The sequence below is a fragment of the Python bivittatus genome, unplaced genomic scaffold, assembly GCF_059951505.1.
Source record: "Python bivittatus isolate LINGU-HERP-01145 unplaced genomic scaffold, Pbiv_v1 ctg000070_np1212, whole genome shotgun sequence".
Classification (NCBI taxonomy): Eukaryota; Metazoa; Chordata; class Lepidosauria; order Squamata; family Pythonidae; genus Python; species Python bivittatus.
The window spans coordinates 8606802-8625523 of record NW_028277034.1 but is presented as its reverse complement, the minus strand read 5'-3'; the positions used below and the strand labels follow the sequence as shown (position 1 = coordinate 8625523).

The following is an 18722-nucleotide window of genomic DNA, read 5'->3' as shown; positions in this document are numbered from 1 at the left end:
TTTTTAAATCTTGTTTTCCTTTTTCATTATGGTTTACTATGTTCATGCCTCATCTTGTAATATCAGATGGTACCGTGATAAGACAACTGTCTTTTTTGTACAATAGCAAACTAATTAACATACACATAGGTACAACTACATTAGCAATGTAACTGAATATTAAAATTAAAGGGAAAAAGTAGAAAAATGGCCTAGAATATATGTTATAACCAAAGCAACTCTAAAATATTTGATTGAATTGCTTTAACTCCTCTTTTTTGCCTTTTTATCCCCCTCCACCAACATAAGATTAATTTAGTGGCTAAACAGTCCCTTGCTGCAAATTAAGTATAGGTTTATTTTTTCAATGTTAGACAATAATTCTGTTGTCCATTCTCCAAATGTGAATATCCACAATTCTTTATATTTGATAGACTCCAAAAATTTTTGAGTATATAACCAAGAGGAACATATGCATCCTTAATGAACAATTAAGTCACCTTGTGTGAATGTATCCTTAATGAACAATTAAGTCACCTTGTGTGAGATGGGCAGTTATAGAAATATGATAAATAAATAAATAAATGACAATTATCAGTTTAAAGTAATATTAACAATCCTATAGATTTCAGCCCAAAATATAGCAATAATATGACAAACCCAAATCATATAATATTTCAACTTCTGAATTGCAACCAACTTCTATTAAACTTTTTCTGAGGTGTCCAGTATAACAAATAAAACTATTATGTTGTATTAACCTCATTTTAGGATAAAAAGATGCTAATTCTACATTGTTTCAAGCAAACTTGCATCGATTTATAAGAGAAGGGCATTGAAATATATTATTCCAAAGCTAACATAGATAATCAAATCCCATCTTATAAAAATAGATTACTGTCTTCTGAGTCTCAACTGATACCTCTAAAATTGTTAACGTATGTTGAACTTCAGATATCTGACCCATTTCATCTGTTCATACCGCCTGATAATATCTAATTGATGATAAATAAAAATAGTACTTATATTGGATCTTGGAATATGTCATCTGAAATCAGTGGGACTATAATAACAATTTTGCATCTAATCCATTAATATTAAATAATGATTTATAATATGGTGATAATAGAGCTACTTTTATAGATGTAGCCCAATTTGTTGTAGGGCTGAAATTGAACTTGTCAAACTAGTCCAGTTATAGTTATGCAGGAGGTATACGTGCCTATGAATACTTTTTATTTTAAAATCTATTACATTCATTTTCATGCTTTTTTACTTCCATCATTTCACATACTGCATATTTCAGTTTCAATATATAACTCTGTAATTTTCTTCAGTTATATAATAGCAATAGACAAATGTTCTAATCTGTATTTAAGCCTGTTCAAGGAATGTTTTATTTAAACTAAACTCATTTGAGAAATGGATATTCCAGTTCCATGAATTTCTGCAATTTACAGTACACCAGTACAAAAGTGGCAATTTGTATCTATAGTTTAATTTTAACAAGTGAAAAAAAAAATCCAAGCTGTTACTCTTATCAATCAGAATTGGATTCAAATATGTTGGTGGCACAAGTTGCTCTGCAGCAGCAAAATTCCCTTAAGGCTTCTCTTGTGTGATACAGTACATTTGCACCAGTGTGCTGATAAATTACCGCTATGGTGGTGATTGCTATTGAAACTTCATAAACTATACACACAGCTCTACCACCGGGTCATTCTAGTTTATTTTTCAGTGCCATATGATATTTTTCTAATGTATCAGTCATTGTGCTTTAATGCTTACGGACCAATTCTGAGTTTTATAGAATTTTCATTGGATTTTTGCCTGGAAATCCTATTGACATTCCACTAAGTGGCAGACAGGTATTTGTTAATACAGTGTCAATTATCGTAGGAAGCTCTGCAAAAGTCGAGTTGTTGTTTTTTTAATCTGACCTTAAACATGAAAGATTATGGTGGATAGAAATATCTTGTAATGGGTATGAATACACTGATATGAATAAGAATGCATAATACCTCACTTAAAAACATGTCATTACTATAATCCTTTATGATAAGGTAATCAGTAATAAAACAGTGCACTGAGTACCAATTAAGGACCATCAAATCATTGGCTCACCCTGATTTAAACAGGAGATGATTGGAATAAATGGATTTAATATAGGCTTATTCACAGGCTATAATAACTATTCTCTCCAATTGAAGCTAGCATATGTAAATCTAATAATGTAGGGACACCAATTTACAACTCTAATTGAAGACTAATGAAAACTATTCAATTTTAGAAAGCCTTCATTGAGATCTCTTAATAAAACTTACTAGTAAATGAAAAGTTCATGCTATATTAAGAACATATTGTAAGCAAAATTACAAAAAAAGGTACTTTATTTCTGTTGCTCTATTTATTTATTCTATGGTGTTGCATTGATTTACATTTTATTATAAATTGAATCCCAGTAAATTTTCACAATTTTTCCCAAAATTCATATTAGAATTTCTGAATGGTACCAAGTCAGTGTGCATTTTCAGCCATAAAGTTCAGCAAATTTTTTTCCCAAGGTTTGAGATACGGAAAATATATGCTTATGATTTTATAAGACATTTCATAGCTAGTGAAATTAACAGAAGTACATGATTTTTATAGTAAAGTTTTATGTTGTTCATGAGGAAGTGATATAAAGTTGAGAAGTGATAGATAATACTTCATCCTTTTTCTGCCTTTTACTTCTTAGCACAATTCCCAGCAATTTTTCTACTAAAAAACTCCAGGTGTGTTTATTCTTAAAAAGGTGGTAAAGCACACATTCTGCTATACGTTTGCTTCATATCATTTCCTTCACAGTTTCCTTTTCCAGGAGACTAAACATACTTCTTTTCAGTGCCTACTTTGGTCCTTCTAAGGGCAACTTACCTATGTGATTATTATTTGATGTGGTGTTATATTATTAATCCATTTCTGTAATTGAACTTTTCACATTCCAAAGAAGTAATGACTCAATAGGCATCTTAATATTCTTCTACTATTCCATCATCTTCCTTTCAGCACTTTCCCATTCCTGTTTAAACCTGGCATTTCCTCCTGGTGGCAGTCTTAAGACATCCCTCCTTTTTCACTTTCCCCTTTCATTGGCTCCATTAGTTTCATATCTTTGGTCATAAACTCTCCTCTTTCACCTTCTCCAACTCTATGCATTTGGCTGTCATTAAAGTGGATAGCAGTGTTTCTCTAATGCAGTAAAGACAACAACGTATGTAATACTGTTAATATATAAACATTTATTATGATATTGGTTTTCATCGATCATATCAATTCTTAAGTTTGCATTTAAAAAAACCTGAATAAAATACATCAAGAACTGAACTTGAGAAATAGTCTGTTTGTCCATAGTTGACAGAGTTCATCTTTTTCAGGCTTCTGTGCTTGAGATACTCCTGAATTTCTTACCAGGTGTTCAAGCAATAGCAAGATACTGTGTTTTCTATTAGTGTGTATTCAAATTTGTTATAGCTGCCCAACTCCAATGAACTCTAGGTAGTGTACAAAATAAACATCCATTAAAACAGGTAAAATAAAAACCACCCAGACTAAAACAAGCTTAAAAGCAAATCAAAACAAACAAAGCAAAACAGGTTCCCCCAAAATACAATAATTCATTAACCCCAGGCCTGGGACCAAAGCTACGTTTGAAGAGCTTTCTGGAACCCTAGGAGAGAGGGTGTTGTCCTTATCTCTGGGGAGATGCTGTTCCAGAGGGTGGGGATCATGATAGAAAAGGCATGCTTCCTCAGTCTCACAAGATAACAACATTTAATGGAGGGACCTGGAGAACACCCACAATCCCAGAACATACTGGGTGGGCAGAAATGATTAGAGATACAGGCCTTCAAATATCCAGGCTCTATGCCATACAGGTAATAATTTTATAGGTAATAACCAGCACCTTGAATTGCACTCAGAACTGACTGGCAACCAATAGATACATTCTTTGTGGCAGATTCTTACCATTATTCATTTAGAACCAAATTCTGCTTTTGGTTTGTGTGAGTGTTCTTAGCACAGTAGTTTCAGGTAGTACAGTAGACTGCAGCCATCCTAAAAGTAATGCATAATCAAGCACATTTTCGTAATGCTGCGCTACCTGTCCTTTTCCCTTTGGCTAATTCTAATTATTCCTTACATTTCTTATAAAGTTCTAAATAAATGTATGCATGTATGTATGTTTTCTATTGCATCCATGCTTCTATTCTCTAGATAGTTTTTTCATACTATGTTAGGTTTGCAGAGGTACAGAGTTAGGTCAGTCCTTTTTTTGCTATGTGCTGTATAATCAATGGAGGGAAGTTTTTATGCAAGTGAGTATTAAAAACATAATTGCAATTCTGACTGTAAGTTGTACAATTTTCTAATTATAAAGTTGTACATCCCAACATTCTACTAAGTCTACCATTTTGTTCTGCATAATCTATATGTAATAGATTATGTAATAGAATTCTGTATAGAATTCTTCTTAAAAACAAGACAAACTTAATTATACTTACATTGCCTGAGAGTAAATTCATATCTGATAATTAACTGTACAACATGATTATGAGAATTAGGAAATAACCATCCTGGTCCCCTTGACAAATAATATTGTTTGGCAGTTGCCTAAAGAACTTTAAAGTTAATAAACTTGATTCACATTGATGATCATTTTATTTCAGGATGTTAATATTGTCCATTATTGTGATTATCAAATAATGTCCAACATATAAAAACAATACAATATAAAGCATAGTTAAATAAATTACACTCACTATATAATAATGACTGGAAAATAAGGCTCGTTATATTTAAGTTGCAATATGCAGTTATTTAACCATTGCCAATCCTTTGAAAATATAGACCAGTCTGTATGTGAAAATGGTAACTGCCCATTGTAAAACATCTTGAATTTTTGAAAATATGTTATATGCTAAAATATCGCTTTTATCTGCAACGTTGATTCACCTTCGAATTTTAAACAATTAGTTTCATCTGTACTACTCCCAGTAAGAATAATGTATTTTGTTTTGCATAATTTAGCTACATATATCGCAGAAATTGACAGTTCTCAAAGTGGAGGGAATAAAAAGTGCAATCTCCTAAGAACCTGTATTGATACCAGGATTTTCTGAGTTATTTATGAATTACCTGAATAAAGGGGTAAACAATAAAATTCCCCTGTTTGTGAATCACATCAAATTATCCAGGGCAGCAATAAAAATGTTAATTGGAAAAGCTGCAAAACTGTTTTTCGAACTGAAAATGGCAGCTATTATTCAGAGTAAGTAATGTGATCACCTGGGGAGATTAAATAGAAAAGGCTTAATTTCATATATTCAATGATGGAATATAAGGAATTATTTACTGACCAGAAAAAGGATTTACTGAGGGAGTTACTGTAGGTAACTCAACGCTATGAAAAGGATGAATTCTGTATTAAGGGTCAAGAAAATCTAAAATCAAATTGGAATGCCATTAAACAGATATATAATGCAGCTACACACTTGGAATACTAGGTATAGCTTTCATCATCCCACTATTTTTATAGAGTTAAAATCCAGATAGATGTAGGAAAGGAAACTCTTGAGTGTTTTGGATGGAACAATTTTATTTCAAAAAAATATTATGATGAACAGAATTATTTAAAATATGAATAAGCGATACAATAGAGATGATCAAGTGTGGACAAAATGGAGAGAAATTTCATCTGTCTTTCAGAGCTAAAGCTAAGCTCCATTTTAGCTAGTTGGTGGGAAATTGGTATAAATACAGGGAAATAATTCTTTACCCAGTAAGCAAAAATTAAGCTCCTACAAGATACATCAGTGGCCACCAACTTAGAAAATTTTACAAAAGGATTAGAAAAATTCACAGAACTATCAGCAGCTAGTGGTCATGCTGAGTAAGTACTTTCTTCTGAATCAAAGGCAATCTCCCTCTGAATAGCAATTGTTGAAAGTACAAGAGTAAGAACAAACTTTTTATGCTTTTCTGTAGAAGCCCATGAGGAAAAAGAGGTATACTAGATAGACCTTTCACCTAGTCCATTAATTCTTTTATATCAGAACTGTCTCTTACAACAGAACTGTACAATTCTAAGAAATATGGACTTTCAGTTGGCCTTGGCAGCAAAAGTCACAAGCCACATGAACACACTAAAAAAAATTAAAAATTAAAACTGACCATGTTTTTGGATAAATGTAACTGTAAAAAAGGTACAAACCAATATATCTGAAGTCTGGACATAGATTTTAGTTGCTGAATGTCTGTGTGATTTTACATTTAAAGTGGAAAGAATATTGCTCTTTATTGAAGGACTTCTCTTTTCAGTGAATCACTACTTTTTTTATTTGTGAATTCTGAAAAAAATCCATTCTATATTATTGTTCTTAAATGCCTGTTCTTTTTCTTTTTAATTCTCAAGCTCACTATTTGGATAAAATAGTTAAAGGTACTGTATATTTGCTCTTACTTGACATGCTTCCATGTATCTCTACATGCCTCCATATATCTTTGTGTATATTATAGCAGTCATTCCACTAGACTTGGCAAATGCAACATATACATACTCATGAATTACAGGTTTCATTCACGTTACTTTCCATGTGACTTGGATAAGAGAAGACTTAATGTTTTTGTTACCTGTTAACATTTTTACTAAGCAGTTTTTAAGTTTCACAATGCGTGTATAAATGGATTCACTTTGATGGTCGCAGAAGCTGAAGATTGCTAGGTATTTGTTGTTTGTGGTTTTTAAGCATCCCAACTGGAACAAATGTTGAATTATTCATATATATGTAAAAAGATGAGAAGGCCCCCTGATCTGGAGATTCATAACAGATACATGGGTTCAGGTCTGCTACAGGAAAGAGAAGTGAAAGACATTTAATGTTTAAGCTCTGGATTCTGCATTGAAGTACCCTGACATATTTTTAGTACTGCCCACTAAAGTTGATGACTAGGTGTTTAAATTTATGGAAGCTCATTCACTTGTGTAAAAAATAATGAATGACCAGTGAGCTTTCTGTGCAGTTTGGAAATTCTATTTTGCATGGGAAGTTAATACTTGGACACAAAGTTAATCTAGATAAGCACTTTTTAAAAAGTAAAACCACTAAACAGCAAATATCTCCATATCTTCAGTTGTTGGTAGAAGTCTGGTGATTTTATTTATTTATTTTTATTATCATTGATGCCCCCCCCCTTTTTTTCCGGATTGCCTTTCTTCTATTCCTTATTGTGCTTTTCCATTAGAGTATGGCAATATCCATGACAATATCCAGGCTTTCGTAGAATTATCCTTAATTGCATCAAATTGTCTGCAGTACCTTGACAATAGGACAGATAAAGGCTGCGTGTCCTATGCAGTAACCAAGAAAAAAACTATTTCAGAAGTAAAATATATCCTCTGTGTGTATAGTTAAAACGTGCAGATGGAAAAAACACTAAAGGAAAATCAGGCCAAATATAATCTCAGCCTGGTAGGATGACGTGACATCCGTAACAATAACTTCATCATACCTTGTCATGAGATGTTTCTATGATTCCATTTCAATTAAATTATTGTTTAATTTGTGCTACATAGGTAAATAAAGGAATACATTTATAATTGTTTTAGCCTAATAGGCACAGGAACAGATTCTTTCAATAATATTGTAAACCCACTGGAAAGAATCCTGCTCTAGATCCCAGAGGTATAGACAAAAAAACTTTAAAAGGCAGTGGAACAACGTATATATTATTCTGTGTGGAGTAAAAAATAAGTGCTAAAATATCTGATTTGTAGCCAGTTGATTATACTTCTGCTTTATTTGCTTATGTGAATGTTGTACCACACTCATAGATAAGGAATACTAGAATTCTACATATCTATATTTATATAAACTCTCATCATTCTCATACAGGTCATGTTGGCTGCATGCCAGGTTTTCATCAGTATGAAATGACAGATACTGTTTTTGATATAATGTTAGATTTAAAAAAAAGATCTTGGATATATTAAATAATTTTAATTGTTTCCCAAATTTTCCCTCCTTGGCCATAAAAGCAGACAAGATAGGATATAAAGGTAACAGAACAAAAGCCTTAGGGAGATTGTCACAAAAAAAAAATCACTCTCCGCTCTCTGTCTTGAAGCACGTCACTACCGTGTTTTTGTTCAGTCTATCAATGTTTTATTGTGGTCCTTATGGTATTTCATTTTGTCCGTCCTAAATACTCAAATACGCACAGCTATTACATTTAGTTGGAAATCTTGTTGGTCCTGTCCCATCCGTATGCAGCCTGAATCCTAATGTTTGTTAGAATAGATGCTAAGCTGCTTCACTATTTCCTGGGCTTTGCTTATTCTGTGGAAAGGAATGTATTTTTGGCATAAAGTATAGTCATAAAATTGACATATACTTTGTGCAATTATTTAATGCACTGTAATTTCACATGAATATACGGCAACTCTGAGACCAGATGAAATTAACATTCTCTTTTATTGTGTACCAAGGAACACACCTTCTTCTGAATTTTAAAATACTTCTTTAAAACAAGGAGCTTAACAAAATCTACATCAACAAGTAACTCATGATGCAAATATATCAAATCATTATTTGTTCTTAAGAGTAGAAGCTCTATTGTTTTATCTTGACGCTATGTTGTGTGCTGTGGTGCTGTTGCCTGCTGTTTCACTAAAGAAAATGAAAACATGATTTTGTCTGGCCCGCAGGTATTTAGTGGTTTTTTGGATATATTTACTGCCTGCACAGGTAAGTGGTGTCTCAAGTGTCAGACAAATCAAAGATGCCACTTAGTTAAGAATGAAAATCCCAGTTAATGTTGCTGTACTCTCCATGTGCAATTACAGTATTTGTGCTGTTCTAAAGGCCTGTTCCCAGTAAGTGTCCCTTGTTTGTATTTTGATTAGATTGAAACGTTATTGTAATATTTAAATCACATGAAGTATCTTTTTTGTCTGTTTTAACAGAAGGATGCCCTGGCCTGTGTAATAGTAATGGAAGATGTACTCTTGACCAAAATGGCTGGCATTGTGTTTGTCAGCCTGGATGGAGAGGAGCAGGATGTGATGTCGCCATGGAAACTTTATGTACTGACAGCAAGGACAATGAAGGAGGTAGGAGGTGTAGAGCAAAATTCCTGCACTGCTAAAAAATGTAAAATTATTGGCTTCCTAATCAGGTGAAAAAAATACTGCTGTGAGACTGATACAGAGCTTTTACTACCTGTGATGAGATACATGCAGAAATGTGCTTCAACGTTTATTGCCTTCATTTAGTATGCTATCAAATCCTTAAGTGCTGGTTACAGCAAGCAAAATGTGTACATCAAAACCCATTAGTGAACATTAGATTATAACTGGTAGTATTTATATCAAAGGGCAAATATAATAATTCAGTGAACTTTATCATAAAAGTGCATACCAACAAAAATAATTGTCAAATCCATTTTCAGATTAAGTTTTGAAGATGTTACAGGAGTATGCTGAGAAATAGCTTCATAAAAGCTTTTCCTTTTTAACTGCCCTTTATCAGCAAAAGTCTCATCCCCAATACTATATACAGGTAGTACTCAATTTATAACCATTCATTCAGCGATTGTTCGAAGTTATGACAGTGCTGAATGAATGGTGGTTACCACTAGTCCTTGGAGTTCCAGCTGTCCCAGCACTCTCATGACTGCATGATTACGATCTGGGCACTTGGCAACCTGCTCGCACTTATGACCAAATGCAGCACCCTGTGATCACATGATCACCATTTGCCACCTTCCCTGCCAGCTTCCCCAGAAAGTCAGTGGGGAAGCCGGCAGGGAAGGTCACAGGTTGCTGGGGTAAGTCTCCCCCACTGGCACACCCTCCCCAAGCCCCTCTGCGATTGCACCTGGCCAGCTACTCTCACCCCCCCGAGCCTTGCCACATCTCCATGCACCCTCATGCACCCTCCCCATGCCTCCCTTACATACCACCCTCTCCAATCCTCGCTATACCTCCTCATACCCTCATGCACCCCTTGCATCCTTCCCCATCTGGCAGCAGCCCTTTACCTGCCTGGCAGCCTGCTTGCAAGCCACCTGGGACTTGCAAGTTCCTGCTGGCTTCCCCACTGCCTTGGTTGTGGGAAGCCAGCAGGAAGTTGCCTTGCCTAACAACCATGAGATTCGATTAACGATGGCAACCAGGACTGCAGGGATTGCCATTGCTAAGCGTTGCAGTCGTGCTTTATGACTGCATCCCTTAGCGACAGAAATTCCAGGCCCAATTGCCATCATAAGTTGAGGACTACCTGTAACTATATTAACTATATCTTTCAACATTTCCACCAACTTGTTTAAAATTGAGGTCTTCTTTACCCCTTTCGAGTCCCCCTTTCATATTTTCTGATAGAAGCAGAAGTATTCTGTTCCCCAAGTTACGTTCAAGTCTTTATTTCTCTTTCACCTCTATGTAGACCATTAACATAACTTCCTTTGCTGCTTTTTCAAGTTGCTCTTCTCAGTATGCCTGGTTAAATTTTCTGATGTTGCCTATCTCCTCCAGCCTCTTCTTGGCTGCCCTCTCTTTCTTAAATCATTATAGTTGCATTTTCACCTTACATGCTTAAGAGGATGCTGAGGTACATTTCTAGCTAACCATTTCTTTACATCTTTATATGTTATTTAATTGCTTAAGACAAGGTCAAATGCATATGTGACTTTGTTCAGATCTAGGCCATATATATTCCAAACATTATCCTCATTTTGTGGCAACTTTTAATTGTTTTATGTTTACCATATGAATTATTTTAAGTTCTAGGCTATCCACACATTCAATAACAATGGAAAAGTAAGGAACGTTAAATGTAATTAGACTGTCATGTGCTACGGTCAGAATCTAAATACAAGTGAAAATACAAAACAGATGAACTCTCTGTAAGAAACAGAAATGTCTAATAGAAAAATATTGTTATAAAAGCAACATATCTCTTAAGGATAACAGTTTAACATTGGATTGAATTAAATACATGGTAAAACTCTGATCTTGGATCATAACAAATTTAATCATCTTCTATGATGCTGATTTTCAGTGTTACTTAAAAAATAATGAGGAAAATCTTGAGGTCAAGAATTAAGTATTATAAGGAAACAATAGATAATTCCACTTATTAGCATAATAAATTTTAATATGTATAATTATCAAATAAGCAGTATGGACATTTATTTTCCTTCTTATGCAGAAATACCATCTTACCCAGTAATAGGTGTCATTTAGTATTCAAGTAAATGATCCTGCTGAGTGTCATTATGTGTATGCAAGGAATTAAATAAAAATCTATTACTTTAATTCCTCCTTTGTCTCTAGGTAGATAATACTTCTGCAAAAGACATTACCAAATTGTTGAATTACATTGGTAGGCAGTACAAAATCTAGTCTACCCTACTGAATTCAAAAGCAAAAAAAAAAAAAGAAGAAGGTAAAATTCACCTTGTTAAAGAAATCTCAGCCAGTGAATCCCATGAACTGGTCACTATTTACTTAGTTAGGTATCCCTAGGTTTACTGGTGAATAAAAATAATACAGTAGGAAAATTATTTAGATGGTTTAGATGCATGTTGTAGTATGTGCCATCTTAAAAGATGCACCAGGAAAAAATGTTGGAAAATAGGGGAAAAAGACAAAACCCATACAATGGCAGGGTTGTTATTGTCACAGATCTATCACAACATACTGAACAAGTGTTTTAGTTCTCCAGATTTTAAACCTTTTCATACTAGGTTGTAAGACAGATCTGACAAGTGAGATTGCAGGCTCTAGCTTTTTCTGTTGGAAAGTGATGATAGTAGGATGCAGTTTAAAGCAGAAGAAGAGCATGTGTGCGTTTATCATGTCATTTCAACTACAGCATGTGCCAACCAGTTTATTTTAGTCCTACCAAGCTTCTCAAGTGCTGAAGCAACTGCACATCTATTGTAGCATGTTTGATAGTGAAAACAGAATAAATTTTTCTTATTCTTCACCATTCTGAATTTCTAAAATCAGAATAAGAAACCTGAATTCCCATATCTTATTGTTCAACCATAAATAAACCTCATCTGCACTGAGTAAGCACAAGATCAGTGCAAGATAGTAGGACCTCTTCTTTTACCTATCCTGTCAACTGCTAATTTAAGGAATAAAAACATATCAGAGAACTCACTAGTTACCAATGAAATAAGACCCAGATAGTTTAAGATTCTAGTTTGTTCCAAAGCTGGTCACTGTAATTTCTCAGATCAAATGCTGCTGTGGTTCATACAAAGGAAAGAATTGGGGCAGATTTATTCATAAATAGCTCTGCTTAATTTAAAGCAGGCAGGGGCAGGTTTGTTTGTTTTAATGGAAGCTACATATATTTGCAAGGACACTGACAATGTGGTATATGGCAAATTACATTTTCTTACCATCTAAATCTTTCACTGCTTGCCAGCAATATATAAGTATGTAAACAAGTTTTTCTGTTAATTTTATTTAGGTTGCTTAAGATTTAATAATAATATTGATGATCATCATCATCATTATCATCTTTTGTTATCTTCTTTAATGGAAGTTCTTTTTATCCTTTTCTTATTTGAAAGGTTTCAGATAGCTCCTGATTATTTTGTATTTTTCCCTGAACAGTTTCCAGTTATGTTCTGAAATATGAAGATCAAATGGATTAAGAATGTTCAAGAAGTGGATGACGTGTGTTTTAAATGGGGATGATCTCTCAAAGTGGTTCTCATAAACCCTTGCAGTTGCAATTAACTACATCTAATAATGATAATTTAATAGCTGTGAACATTTTAGTTTTCCTTTGATTTTTTTTAATTCACTCAGAATTTTTTATTAAAAATTGAATAAGATTCCGTTTTTGGTCCAACTACAAAGGAGCAATGATATTTCTAGAAGCATTTCACCTGTTTTTTTTACACATGGCAATAGAACATTTGGTAAAAAAACACTAGGTATATAAATACAGAGGGATTTTTTTTGTTGCTGGGTTTTTTTGGGGGGGTTGTAATTTAGAAGAAACCAGATTTATAACTATCCATCACTCACTTGGGCAAACAGCTGATAAACTTCATAAAAACGTAAGAAACAGCATGGCTCTGTTTTGTCTGGTGAAAAAGAGATTCATTTCCTGATTGATGTGAGTGGAAAGCCCTATAAAAATGTATTTGCAGCTGATTAGTTCAAAAGATACCAATCTCATACAGTTTTATGATCGCAATCCACATTCTGGATTTACATTTGCTTTTTCTAAAGTAGCAAAGATAAATGATTAAATATTAGCCTTTTATTTTGATAAATGTTTTAAATATTGTCTTCAGGATAACAGAGAGATTTTAAAAGACACAAATGTAAGTTTCTAAAGAAACCCAATATGCATCTTTAGAATCAATATACCAGATACCAAATTTGGGTAAAAACAGATTTTAAAAATAACACGTTCTTGACAGCAAAAACCGAGCATCTTCTTGTCTGTATCTCCTGCCCACTCATTTCCAAAGCAGGGCTTAGATTGAATCTGATGCTGGTTCCTGTAGTGGGCAATAACTGTCCCCAGTTCCAGTCCTTTGTGCTCTGGAGAACATGCAAGACTATCAGCTCCAGCAAAGATTCCCTGAATCTAGGGATCTTTTTCTTTTCATCTTTCTTTCTTATTTTTCCTTGTTTTTCACCTACCTCTTCCTTTCCTGGAGACCAGAAACAAGGTTCAAGCAAATTCACTGACACTGAGGAACTTTTGTGACAGCTGTGGACAACCGGAGGCTGACCTCTAGCAACACACCAATGGGCCACCTTGCATCTCTGCCAGCATTGCCAGGAGCATGCCACATACCATTCACAGTGGCCAGAAGGTCTATCAGCATGCTTCTACAAAGACAAATAGTCCTGGCACTGATGGCCCTAGGCACCCATTTCCCAAATCTACTGCCAAGGAAACAGCTTACAATTTCCTGAATTGGCTCTGTCGGGTAATATCCCCCTGAAGCACCCTGGTCTTTCATACTTCATATACTCCAAAGAAGGCCAGTCAAGCTGTGGCCACAATGAATGCACCAAGGACCACCCTTCAAGAACAAGAGGTACTATCTTGGAACTCCCCAGCCTCTTGGAGCAAGATGGGAGAAAGAAGAAAACTACACTCCCCTTTTTCATCCTCCTCAAATTCCAATCTCAAAGGGCATTATCACAGGCGGAAAACCCAGTCCACCAAGCAAAGAAGAAGCACCCAGTCCCTTAATATATTACAGGCTATTCAGATGCCTCCCTTTAGGATCAGTCAAATGAGAAATGAGAACTCTTCTTAGGAGGAGAAAAGATAACTAGCAGACAACCCCTGAACTCACCAGGCTTTTCCAAAAAGTGGACTTCTCACAGCTGCATAGGAATATCTGCAAGAGTCCAGATCTGAAGGAATCAGAAGGCGCGCATGCACGCACACACACATACACACACACTCTGATCTAATGGAACCACTTCCCTTATGCCTTCCATTTCCCGAGGCCTGTAATAAAATCTTTAAAACAGGATGGGGAGCTTTGGAGGTAGTGAGGGGTGGCAGCGTCCTGGCCTCCGAACACTAAACTTTTCCATGGGCAGCCCTAGACGTTGCTAACTGCCCCTCAGTAAGTGTTCCTATGGCAGCCCTAGTCTTAGGAATCTTAGTAAATGAAGATGGACAAGAAATGGAGATTCTGTAGCACAGGGTGCATGGAACTAGTTAGGGAGCAGAGGCAATGTCTCTGCTTAAATGTCTTCAGTATAACCTGACCTCAAAGATAACTATATGACTTTCCCCCATTTCCCCTGCCTCTAATGCAAGACTGGATTGATGGTGATAATGATAGCTTATAGTTATCCCAGGAAACTGAGTCAACCTGTTACCATTCCAATTATGGAATATCACAGCAACATCCCAAACTTGCTGGCCCAAAGAAGATTGAACCTCTCAGACCCCATCATAAATAAATACAAATGACTGGGACTCTCTTGCCAATCTAGGATGCAATAACACCTTATAGTCTACCTTTGAATCCTAAGGAACTTTCACCATTTGCATATATGAGTTTGCATGATGAGCCTTCTGCAGATGGGCCAAAAGAAAGAACCCTAGTACAGTTGGGTTGTCAGCTTTCAACATAAACCAAGTCAGGAAACAGACATTGCAAGAAATACTAGAACTCTATTGATATAGGCTATAATAACAGAATTTATTTTATTTATTTATTAAACTTATATAGCTGCCCATGTATTAGAAGGAATCTTTAAGCCCAACAACATTTCTCTTTCACTCATACTAAATAGAGTCTAGGTAGAACTATTTTGAGTTTATTTCTCCTTTTTCTGGGCTAAGTTCATGTTTTTCTAATGGCTGCCACATATTTTTTCCAAAGTTATCTTTCTACACCTCTACATCATCTCCCCCATTACAACTAGTCTCCTCTGCCGTGTGCAAAGAAAACACTAGTATTATGAGAAGGAGCTACAGACTCATTCCCCCAGCCTTGCTTGGCAGCTCCCCAGTGTCACTAGGCAAGCTCTGCCTCACAGAGACAGACTGAGCTGCAAAATTCACCCCTCACTTCCTACTCCCTTACAGACTTACACCATCTATCATCAAGAGGCTTTCAAGATTGACATCAGCTCTTCAAGGTAGATCAGTTCAAGAATCAAGATACCACAAGTTACACTAGAACTCTATTATATAGGATATAATAACAGAATATTAAAAGTCTGTCTTCTGGGCTATTTTGAGACACAGATCTACCTGTCTTCAGCAGACTGGTAAATCTATGCTAAAAAAAAATAGCCAAAGAAAAAGGTTAGCAGTACAGAGTATCTTTGCTCCAGCAATCTATCACTTGGGCAACTTGAAGGGTGGCTGAAATAGCCACCTATATTTACCAAGCCTGCCCCACCATACTTTAAGGTGAGCAATTGGTGTTGCTGTGTCCAAGTGGCTGATGATGTTGGGTTGGAGAGGAAACCAAGCTTTGGGAATATCAATTGCTGCCCTTAATGTGTCTCCAGTAAAACTTTAAGGACAGGACGTAAACCTTGTTTAGGATGAACATTAGAGCTCAGCCATCAGGGCAGCACAAATTACGTTGGCCTGTTTGTTGACTCAAAAACTGAAGGAATATACATTAATGTAATTTCCCCTGGGAGACTCCTGCCCCATGGACCTCCATGTCTTACTTCATTAAACACTACAGGATGAACTTCTGTATTTCAGTCAAAACATTTTTGGCAGGAGCGTTCTTCAGAAAATAGTTCCTAGCAAGAACTAGGGGCCTTGGATGTACAATTCCACTCTCAAGGACATCTCTGGTATCTTCCACTATAGGATGACCTGGCTCCACTGAACTTACTGTGAAGCTCCCTGTTCTACAGCAGGATAGGACAAAAAGAACATTGCAGTGTCACAAGGCAAGCCTTTTGTACACACGTCATGACTCCACATGCTTGTATGAAAGGGACAGAGCTTGCAATGCTGCTTTTGTCATTCTGACAAAACCCATAAGCTCTTGTGCAGGCCCATGATTCAGACCATCCACATATTCTGAGAAAGAGGTGAGAGCACTTTTGAGCTAACTGTACATAGTTTACATGTCTCCATTCTTCCTACTCATTTTCGTTCCCTGAGCTCTCTTTCTGGCTTGTCATTCCAAAAGTAGGCATCATAATCTTTCCTTTCATCAGAAGCAACATCAGATCTAATCTTAGCCCTGCCTGTGGAATGAGTGGGAGGGAAATATGACCATAGGATGCCCTTAATAGACATGCATAGTTTATTTAGTAACAGCACCACAAAATAGATGCATAAACTAATACATATGAAATACAGTATGTGAAGTCCTTGGTGCTCTCAGAGTTTGGTTGTTTACTTGCAGACATTTCATTACCCAACTAGGTAGCATCAGTGCAAGTGATTGTGGAATTTGCTCCCTGTTTATATACAGTAGCCTGCCCTGCCAGTTTTGGTGGGGATGTGGTTTTTCCTAGGTAGTTCCTTGATTAAGGTATTGTTTTCTGCTTGATCATTTGTCTGGTGTTATCCCTGCTTATTTGGGTATTGGCTGCTGGAGAGGATGTGTTCTGGTCTGTGTGCAGCCAATTCCCAGATAAGTAGGGATTTACACCAGACAAACAATCAGGCAGAAAACAAGAACTGCGAGGAGAAAACCACACCCCCACCAAAAATGGCAGGGCAAGCTACTGTATATAAACAGGGAGCAAACTCCACATTCACACTGATAATGTTAACCTAGTTGGGTAATGAAATGTCTGCAAGCAAACAACCAAGATCAGAGAGCATCAAGGACTCCACGGTTCAACCCTGAGCTACATATATTCTCTTCTATGAAATATTTTTACAACTTATTCCTCAAACTGCATTGACACGTGTGGCAGTAATATTTGAAACTTACATATAAATGTATTTAGATTCTCCAAGTTGGGGAAAAGAGGACAATTGCCCTTCCCTGTTGTTGCCTCTCATATAATGTCAAAATCTGGTGAAACTTTAGGAACAGATACGTTATAAGAGGGAACATGAAGTGGTATGTTTAGGCTAAAGAAGAGAAGGTTAAATGATTAACAGTCTTTAAATACTTGAAGGGCTGTCGCAGGAAAGATGGCATTGATTTATGCTTCATAGCTCCCAAAGGTAAGACAAGAACAAATAGTGGAAGCTTTACAAAGAGAGTTCCAAATCCAGACTAAGAGTAACCTAACCATGAATAAACAGTGAAATGCCTTCTGATTTGGAAGCTCCATTACTGGAGGTTTTCAGAGATGGTTTGAAGATTCCTGCCCTGGGCAAGGGGTTGCACTAGAAGACCTCCAAGGTCTCTCCAATTCTGTGATTCTGTTAGGAAAACAAGGAGAGATAAAAAGCCACAGTGCCTGAGCAGATGTACATTTACACAACACTGGATTCAGTACATAGTGAAAAAATTAATACGTGTGCATATGCTGGCAAAGCTTCTGCAACGGCTTCCATTCATAAATATTTTTCCCAGAATTGGCCAAGGTATTAATGTTACCAGCATTACATGGCCATACATCTTTTAAAAACAGTATTATTTTTGCAAACTTTTCTTTTGAAAATTATGTTGAAAGGTTTTGTGTAGATGGAGGATCAATTTGAAGTATGTAAGTAATAATTATTGAATTAGACTGTACACCCTGTACACCCTTTTGATTGATTCATTGATTGATTACATGCCATCAAGTCGATGTCAACTCTTAGTGACCATATACATAGTTTTTCTCCATGACAATCTGTCCCTAACCTGGTTCTTCAGGCTTTCAGTGGTGCACGCATCGGCACTGTAACTGAGTGTACCCACCTCCTTACCTGGGTACATCTCATTCATCTTTGTAGGATATATCAACAGGCATTTAATCGTTTGCAATGTTAGTTTTGTGGTTAAATTTTATAGAGCTAATTCTTTCATTCTCAGATAGGTATACTTTTAAATGTGAGGAGAAACTTTTTGTTCTCACTTATAGAGTTTTAAATAACTGATATTGAAGACCCAAAGGTGATGGGTGTTTTTCAAATCGTCATGCGCTCTTTGTTTTTCCATGAATATACTAATCAGAAATATCCAGACTATTTTTTTTATGTAAGAGACTAAATCAAATGTAATTTTGGTATTTTCATAAGAAGCTGATTGGAAAAAAAATGGACAGAGAA

The 18722-nt window shown here is 35.8% G+C and overlaps 1 protein-coding gene across 13 annotated transcripts in view; it reads left to right on the top strand.

The window, feature by feature from the left end:
* The window catches only part of TENM3 (teneurin transmembrane protein 3), a 470513-nt gene that overhangs the window by 389633 nt on the left and 62158 nt on the right, over positions 1-18722 (top strand). For all 13 annotated transcript variants that reach the window (XM_088131934.1, XM_088131955.1, XM_088131950.1 and 10 more), the window contains one exon: positions 8984-9130. In XM_088131934.1, coding sequence (XP_087988060.1) covers positions 8984-9130 — 147 coding nt within the window. The remainder of the gene's footprint in view (positions 1-8983; positions 9131-18722) is intronic.